The sequence below is a fragment of the Lactuca virosa genome, chromosome 5, assembly GCF_052849685.1.
Source record: "Lactuca virosa cultivar CGN04683 chromosome 5, Lactuca_virosa_CGN04683_v6, whole genome shotgun sequence".
Classification (NCBI taxonomy): Eukaryota; Viridiplantae; Streptophyta; class Magnoliopsida; order Asterales; family Asteraceae; genus Lactuca; species Lactuca virosa.
In genome coordinates, this window is record NC_136430.1 from 395,508,391 (window position 1) to 395,517,761 (window position 9,371).

Here is a 9,371-nt window from a genome sequence, read left to right on the forward strand (position 1 = left end):
GACTGTAACACCACTGTATTGGCAATTGTTATTCATGGTGGTCTCGGTGATTGTAACACCATAAGGTTATAGAAATTAATAGTAGCTAACGCAACTGTAAGTCTACTATGCCTTGCGAATAAGTGGATTGTTTGAAAGACACTATAGGAATGCATGGTTAGGAATGTGATGATATATTTTGCTGTGTAACTAATTTATATTTTGTTATGCATGTTGCTCACTAAGCTCTTAGTAGCTTACCTGTTTGTTGTCTGTGTGTATTTCAGGTTCAAGTAAAGGTGTAGAGGAAATGGAATTAGTAGCACCCGACTTGGATTCTTACACTAGATTTTTGTAAGATCCTCTTAATAACTACTTATACCGATTTGTGAAACGATTGTACACCAGATTTTGAATGATTTTATGTTTTAGTAAAGAGAATTTTAGGTGTACCTTGTATTAAAAATCTGGGCGTTACAGGAAGCTTACTGAACAACGGGAGAATGGATGGATTGCATAAATAACTTGTGATTCACGGCTTGAGCGAGGAGATCTCGAAAGGTAGGATGGGGGCGCATAGCCCTTTGCGAGGTGGAGAAGGTCTCAAAAGCTGAACCAAGTCCACACAAGAACCAATGAGGTTTATTTGTATCATCAACAAGGTGACCAATCACTGATAGTTGGTCACAGAGGGACCGAAACTTGCGGCCATATTCGTTGACTGACGAAGTGCCTTTCTACAATTGTCGTAGAGAATCACGAAGGGTGTGCATCCTTTCGATGGAATCATGCCGATATGAATATGCCACATAAGCTCCACCTTATTTTTTAACACACTCTACATCCTCTAGCCTTAACGGGTCGCTAGTGTTCCATCAACCCCGGCCTTTGTTTCGTCCTTTTCCAAATAACAAAGGTTGAAAGGAAATTGGACCAACAAAAAGATCAATGTCTTTTCTTTCTCGGTGGGCCAGGGAAAGATATTACTTGTATGTGATTGTGTTCGAGTGTCAAAACACAAGAAAATAGAAAATGTATAAATATGTTTATACATGTTTGTGTGATAGACAGCCCACATGTTTGTGTGATAGACAGCCCGTAAAAAGCATCATGTTTCCAAAATAAAACGCAAATCATAGAGCACAAATTTGGAGTTTACCAAAAAAAATATTAAAACTTTAAAGATATTTTTTTGTTAAAAAAAGTGTTTTATAAAAAAATCGCTATTTCAAAATCTTAGGAACAATGTCCTGTTTTAATAAAAAAAAATTCAAATTCTAAGTCTGCAATTGAGAAATACAACATTTTCATCTTCATCTTTTTTTTTTCATTACTTACCAATTCCAAACGTGGTGTTCATTTGTTTTTTTAAAAGAATATCAAAATATTAAAAGTAAGTAGTCAATATAGTTATTTTCAAATATTAATTTTAGGACATTTATAATAAATAGTTTAATAAAAAGATTGAATGATAATATTTAGTTGACAATAAATCGGTCATAGGGTATGTAATCTTCTAATTCAATAGATATAGAGTTTAATTAATAAATATTAATTGAACTCTCAAATGGATATATATATATATATATATATATATATATATATATATATATATATAGTGTAAAACCCGTGTATTACACGGGTTGATTAAAGAAAATAAAATATTAAAATATAAATAATAAATATTTTTTAAAATAAAATTTTGAAATAACAAAATGAAGAAACATATTAATTGCAATTTATTATAATATTTATTACATTTGATACTTTACATATATAAGTATAAGATTATGTGGCTTTTTAATTTTAAAAATTGAAAAAAACCATAAATTGACATGTGAATATTATTTATTTAAAAAATATCACAAAATGATAAGTGTCAAACCTCATTAGAGATTGACATGTGGCAAAAAAAACCTTTTATTTATTAAAGAGGATGGGCGTTGATATATCCACAAATTTTTTTGATACTTCCACGGATTTAATGGAAATTGACAGTTATGCCCCTCCTTAAATTAAAACGTATGCACACAGTATGCTTTCATTTATCACCTGAGACTTCAATAATAATAAAACTGGTGAAACCCTCTTCAAGAAGCACATGAACCTCACATTCCGACAAAAAAGTCAAATCCAATAAAACTCAGATGAGAAAATCAGCCTACGTGTCCAACACAGAGTCGGTTCTCCCAAACCATTATTGACAAAAGGATCATTCATCCTTCAAAAGTCTGTACAGAGAAATAAATTGTCATAAAGCTTTGCGATTGTGTAATGTAATGGTGCATTTTTGCTTGGTTTTAGTGACTTTATTTTACCCACCTCCAACTTCTTTTGATATGTGCTTTGTAATGGTGTTTTTTTGCATCTGGAAATAGCTTTGAAATTGAAAATAACTTTGTAGATGGCCATTGAAACTAGTTGATGATCTTTACAACATAGTAATCGACATGCTGGACTGGAAAGTTAACCGCCACCAAAAGGAGGTAAATCGAGTAAACCTAGGAGATGGATTTAAGAAATCTAATTTATTTGGGCCCTTGAGTTTGACTGGATATTTGGTGAGGTAACATAATTCGATGAGAGGAAGATATATCACAGAGGAACGAAAAGAATATAAATGAGTAGGGTCCATCTTATTTTTAGAAAGTAGGGATACAATTGTCAAATTACATACAAAATCAGTGGAAGTATCAAAAGAATCAGTAGATATATCACCTCCCTATATATATATAAAATTAGATTTTATAATATATATATATATATATATATATATATATATATATATATATATATATATATATATATATTTGTTTTGAAATATGTCTTATTTAACTTGTTGAGTTCAATATATTTTAGAAAAAAATAATAGGAACTCAATAGAACTCAATAAATCATGAATAATTAATATTGTTGATAATATCATCACCATTAAAGTATGTAATATATATTGAAAACCCCCGCCCCCAGCCCACAACAAACAACCTTTGTTTGCTTATATATAGACGATGACAGACCCTCTTTTCTCAAACGTTCTCTACTAGTTGAAATTGTCATACTCATGACTTCATCAACCTTTTCTTCTTTGTTTAAGATTTTTACTTTTACGTTATCTTTATGGGTTCTGTTTGGGACTACTTCGGGTCAGCTATCACCCTCGTTCTATTCTTTAACGTGTCCTATGGTCACTCCTATTGTGACAGCAGCGGTGACTTCAGCTATCTTACAGGAATCTCGCATGGGAGCTTCGTTGCTTCGACTCCATTTCCTTGATTGCTTTGTAAATGCAAGTCTCCGACTTTCTAATACTACATTCCCCATGGGAACACTTACTTAGGTTAACTTGTGTCACGTTATTTAGGCCTATCTTACACCATCAAATGCATATATAATAATGATAATTAACATGTAGTTTGTAACCGTTTGATTATTCAATTCCTTCGCTTGTGAGTTGTGAGCATAAATGAAGAACAAATACTTAATTCTCTAAGGGGTCAAATGAAAACAAAAAGTTTTTGTTTTATCCTTAGAAAAACAATTTATTATTAGTTGAAGATAAGAGATAAATCTCCATATTAATTATTTTGCTTCGAAATATTTAGGGATGTGATGCATCTGTGTTACTGGACGACACTGAAGACTTTACGGGGGAAAAGTCGGCGAGTCAAATTAGCAATTCAGCGAGAGGATTCGACGTGATTGATACTATTAAAACCCAATTGGAGTTCCAGTGCCCTGGTGTCGTTTCTTGTGCAGATATATTATCTGCTGCTGCTCAAGCTTCGGTTGTGGCTGTAAGCAGAAAATTTAATTCCAACGTAATTTAAATCAGTTCTTTAATTTCTCTACAACTTAACTTGCAGTGTGTACTTGAAATCTTTTTTTTGTTATAATCCTAGAGATCATCAAACTGAGTCATCCAGTACTTGAGTTGTTTTTTTAATTGGTCACATCCGGAGAGTAGGCTTTTTTTTTCCTTTTAAAAACAGAAACTAATTAGTTTTTCTCGAGTATGAAGTGAAGTTAATTACAGTAATATTTTTGTATGATATTCAGCTTGGTGGGCCAAGCTGGAGTGTTTCATTTGGAAGAAGGGATTCCACAACAGCAAGCCTAAATGCAGCAAAGTCCGACATCCCTTTACCTACTTCAAGTCTTAGCGATCTCATCTCATCCTTTGCAACAAAAGGATTTACTGCTAACGAAATGGTAGCTCTCTCTGGTAAGTTGCTTTTATATATAATTAAAATGGGTCAATGGGATATGAAGATATGTAAATAATATTACCAAATATTTGTAATAAACCGATATTATTCTTTACCATGTGAGTTGAATACACGACTCATCACCAATTATATATGCATGTTTGTACGCAGGAGCTCATACAATTGGTCAAGCAAGATGCACCAATTTCCGTGATCATCTCTACAACGAAAACAACATAGATCCATCATTTGCGACATCATTGAAAGCAAATTGTCCTTCGGCTGGAGGTGACAATAATCTCTCTCCACTAGACGCTTCATCAACGTTTTTCGATAATAGATACTATAATGATTTGCTTAACCAGAAAGGATTATTGCATTCGGACCAAGAACTATTTAATGGGGGTTCAACTGACGCACAAGTGAGGACCTATGGGTCGAATCCGTCTATTTTCTTTAGTGATTTTGCAAGTGCTATGGTGAAGATGGGCAATGTTGGCGCTATAACTGGCCACAATGGAGAAATTAGGGTCAACTGCAGAAGAGCCAATTAACCTCTTTTCTTATACAGCATTTTGTTATTGTTTCTTGATGCCTTACGAAACTTGAGCTTGTAAATCAGGAAGACTTGTTGTTACAAGTCAATAAATTCTTTTGGATAAAGAAAACTTTTTAACTTCAAAAATAAAATCTCAAGCATAAAACACCCTATGGAGTAGACTCTAGCATTTTGGTGGTGGGTGATAAAAGAATTTGATATTAATTAATCTAGCCCATATAAATTATAATTATTTGAAAACAGTAATCAACATTTTATAAAATTTATAAAATGACCAATTACTATAAAATATAGCATTTTAGAGCACTTATGATCATTGTAGAGTTGATTTTGGGTGGTAGGTAAAAGGTTCAGAATTTAACACTTGTATATTTCAGACGGGAAAAACATATTTCGGACATTACTCCGGAATGACCCATTACTATAGAATATAGTCATTTCATCTCGGAAGAGATGAAGCGTGCAATTTTTAAACTAGCCAATGATAGACCGAGTTAAAATTTGAAAATAAAGACTAAACACATAATTTGACACGTAAACCGGTGACGAATCATGTAATTTACTCTTATATTTATAAATATCTAATTTTATTTTATTTTCTTCCTCTAAGACGTGTTATAACTTATAAGAGATCAAAGAAAACTAATCTTTGTAATTTACATGTGTGGTATTTTGTACTTAATTTGTTTTCTATGTCCTGCAGATGGAATACATTTAGAAGCTAAAACCAAATAATAGAATTCTTTTGAAACTTGAAAAAAAAAAGACATTTTTATGATAAAATACCACTAATTAACAATAGACTTTCAAAACCATGCTATGATCAAGATTAAGCATAAGTGAACCAAATGAGTGTCATTATGTAAAGGAAAACTAGTGGATATATAAATGCGTTAAAGTTTGAAAAAAATGGCAATATTAAATAAATCGTAATAATATTAACATGTTATTATTTGAAAATTACTTTATTTGATACAGAGATAGATAGTAATTAATTAATATCGGAAACATGTGTTTTACATGCCCTTACAGATAAAAAAAAATAAAAATAAATAAATAAATAAAAAATAATAAAAAATCCCGGGGGGCACATGTGGACAACTGTCATTGACTGTGATTATAAAATTCATATTGATATTGTACATGTCCCTTAATTAAGGATCTCAAGTCTAATGGCATATGCATGATCTCTTCTTAACTTCAGCATGTGTAGCTATGCAAGCTAAGCTTAAGTGTACCTTTTCTGTTATTATATAGATAGAGACTGAAGTTTAAATGTAATCTTTTTGTCCATGAGATATCGGTCAGGGTTACGGTTTCCTGCGATTGTGGATTATATAAAGATAGATGAGAATGGTAATGACACCTATAAGTTTTTACCTCATCAATTTTAATAATAATGTAAAAATATAAGATGTAATAACGCCATGTGTTTGGAAATAATAAAAACTTTGTATTATTACTTTTTTTGTTATTGGTTAACTTATAATTTTCTTTTCTAGAATTTGATTTTTGTAAAGTTTATTTCACTAAAGTTTATATATTTAATAAACAAATTTATGTAGTAGTTAGGTTTAGAAACTAATTAAAATGACCACGTTTTGGGGTGACTATCTTTTTTAATCGTTCATCACAATATAAACAATAAAATTGTAAAAACTATATCCACAAATTCGTCATGTTTTTTTTTAACAAAAAGCAAGACAAAAGCACTCGCTAAATTGAACTGTAAGTTCAAGAGTATTCATTTCTCAAGCTCGCGGTTCTTTTGCGAGTATTTTTTTAGTAATTTTTTTTTTTTTTTACAAAAATCATATTATTTTAGGGTTTTCATAGGGCTAACAACAAAAAGCCATCATATTTTGCTTATTGGTTTAAGCATTATATTTTATTTTTAATTTTCTATTAAAGTCAATAGATTTTGAAAAACAAATCAACACGGACCATTGTGACCTCCTACTATTAATTTATTAATTTAAGGGTAAATGTCATTTTAGTCCTACAAATTTTTTGTTTTTGTTTTAAAACATCTATATTTTTTTGGTAGTCTAAGGGCTTAAATTCCGTTTTTACCTGTTAATTAGGTCACTTAATCCTCTATAACAGGCTGAGACTCCATCTCACCTCCTCCTCTCTAGGTATGTTCTAGTCCTCCATTGCATGTCACAAAAATGGAAGAACAGGGGATCCGACGAAGCTTGCTTCTCCGGCAACACTTCCATGACCAACAACGCATTATCTCTGCTAGCTCCTCCTTCTCCGACGATTCTAATTTCTTAAGGTCTAAAGGACAATCATCTTAATAATGCATTCTATTTGGTAGTCCTAAAATGAAATACAAGTTAAACTATATGTCAGTTTGAAACAACTCTCACATCGATTAAGAATAGATATAAGCATACCCGTGTTTATATGATAAATGGCACTAAGCATTCCACCTATGAGACAACCTACTTATTGGATACACAAAACAAGGACTAATATCAAAAAAGTCCAATGTTTTTGCCACTAAATTGGAAAAAGCTCTTATTTTAATTTTTTGTTGACTATGGACACGATATTTTTATGGAATTATCACTTGAGAGCTAGTACCCGATGACGAGCAGGTAACCTGTACTATCCGATCACCACTAACTTATTCCCTATCCATCACCTTTCACGAACCATCACCGATAAAGGGTTTCATGTGTTCGAGAAGGGTTTGACGCTGAGAAGGGTTTCACAGTCCCCAATTTCGCATTTTGAAGCTCCGAAATCTTTGGTGAAGTAAGGTGGAGTAAAAGGTATGTGTATGGAAACAAGAACTTGATGCTTCTGAGGGTGGTTATCTTCGTCTATGGAGTATGGAGCTCCAAGTTTGAACTAACAAGTTGTTTTTTTTTATGAAACAGATGGCTTCTACTTCTAGAACTAAGAAGCCTACTACTTCTGGAACTAAGAAGCCTAAAGGGCCTAAGCTCCCCGAGAAGACATACCTTCCAAACTCCTACTCCGATGATGAAGCATTTGACTTTAGCTTATTGGATTTTTCTAAAGAAACTTTCAAAGCCCCCTCAAAACTATGTGATGATCCTTTTCTTAACTTAGTGTGTGACGAAAACATATTAAGGAGGAGTATTCATGGAATGATACATGATGGAGACATTCCTGGTGGCCAACAAAATGAGCATGCCCACTTAGATGATGACGATAAAGATGATGGCGTCGAGTATAGGATGCGTGATCCCAATGTTGATTGGAAAGAGATGAGGCCCCGATTAGGAGACTGTTATGAATCCCCTACTCAACTTAGGTTTGCTTTAACTAACTATGCAGTCCATGGAGGATATCAACTTTATTTTGAAAAAAAGTCGTAGAGTGAGGGTTATAGCTAAGTGTGGTAGTTGAAGCATTGACAATAAAAAAAATATAGTGTCAATAAAAAAAATGCAGTGTCCATTTAGGGTTGCAGCTGGATGGAAGTACAATGAAAGGATATTCCATATTAAATTATGTAATGAAATTCATCTATGTGCTAGGAATTATCACTTTGTTTCCCTAGTTACTAGCAATTGGTTAGCCAAACACTACCTGAAAGATGTAATCATGAAGCCGAAGATGACATTGCTCGAGATGTAAGCAAATGTGCTACAAAGGTTCTCAGTGAGTGTATATGTTGGGCAATGCCAAAGAGCAAGGGCTACTGCAATGGGGATGATCGAAAGGAAGTTAGAAGACCACTATGTCAGGGTTTGGGACTATACAACTGCAATTAGGTTGACTAGTCCGGATACAACTTGCTTGGTGGGGTAGAAAGTAATACGGGGTGTAACTATTTCAAGAGGTTTATGTTGGCTTCAAGGCTTTTAGAGATGGATGGAACAAAGGATGTAGAAGGGTGATAGGACTAAATGGGGGAGATTTTAACTGCTATTGGGAGGGATGCAGATAACCATGTCTACCTAATAGCATGGGCAGTTGTAAATGTTGAGAATAAGGACAACTGGACCTGGTTCATTGAGAATTTGATTGTTGATTTGGATCTTGGTGTTAGCAATGGACTGGTTGTTATCTCAGACCAACACAAGGTACATACAACATATATTAGTATACAATATATATATACATATATATATATATATATATATATATATATATATATATATATATATTTCTATGTAACACTCATTAATTTTTACATGTCTTGTGTTTGTTTGTTAATTATAGGGACTTGTACAGGCTGTGGCAGACCTACTCCCCCATGTTGAGCACATACAATGTGCTAGACACATCTTTGCAAACTTTAGGAAGAAATACACAGGATTGGAGCAGAAAAATTTGTTATGGGAAGCTGCTATGAGTACAATGGAAGGGAACTTTCTTGCTACAATGGAGAAGATAAATAAGATAGCAGAAACATGATACACCTATCTTATGGCAAGGAAACCTGAAACCTAGTGCAGAGCCTTCTTTTCTCATGGGTATGCTTGTGAAGCAGTAGAGAATAGGGTCTCATAATATTTCAATGGCATGATCAAAGAAATAAGGAAGAAGCCTCTACTTACAATGCTTGAGGAAATAAGGATTCTCCTTATGAAAAGGTTTTATCATCAAGGTCAAGAGGTATCCAAATGGAGGGGTAATTATGG

The 9,371-nt window shown here is 33.0% G+C and overlaps 1 protein-coding gene across 1 annotated transcript; it reads left to right on the plus strand.

Annotated features, from left to right (window-relative positions):
* The first annotated feature begins 3,025 nt into the window (after nucleotides 1-3,025).
* On the plus strand, nucleotides 3,026-4,868 carry LOC145115278 (cationic peroxidase 1-like). Its single transcript, XM_079051549.1, has 4 exons — nucleotides 3,026-3,265; nucleotides 3,582-3,773; nucleotides 4,036-4,201; nucleotides 4,356-4,868. Exons 1-4 carry the CDS (start codon nucleotides 3,041-3,043, stop codon nucleotides 4,736-4,738), a joined length of 966 nt encoding a protein of 321 aa, XP_078907675.1. The 5' UTR covers nucleotides 3,026-3,040; the 3' UTR covers nucleotides 4,739-4,868.
* Nucleotides 4,869-9,371: the final 4,503 nt, after the last annotated feature.

Coding starts and splice junctions, on each gene's coding strand:
- LOC145115278 (XM_079051549.1), top strand. CDS start 3,041: ATGACTTCATCAACCTTTTCTTCTTTGTTTAAGATTTTTACTTTTACG. Junction 3,774..4,035: donor CTCAAGCTTCGGTTGTGGCT/GTAAGCAGAAAA, acceptor TATGATATTCAG/CTTGGTGGGCCAAGCTGGAG. Junction 4,202..4,355: donor CGAAATGGTAGCTCTCTCTG/GTAAGTTGCTTT, acceptor GTTTGTACGCAG/GAGCTCATACAATTGGTCAA.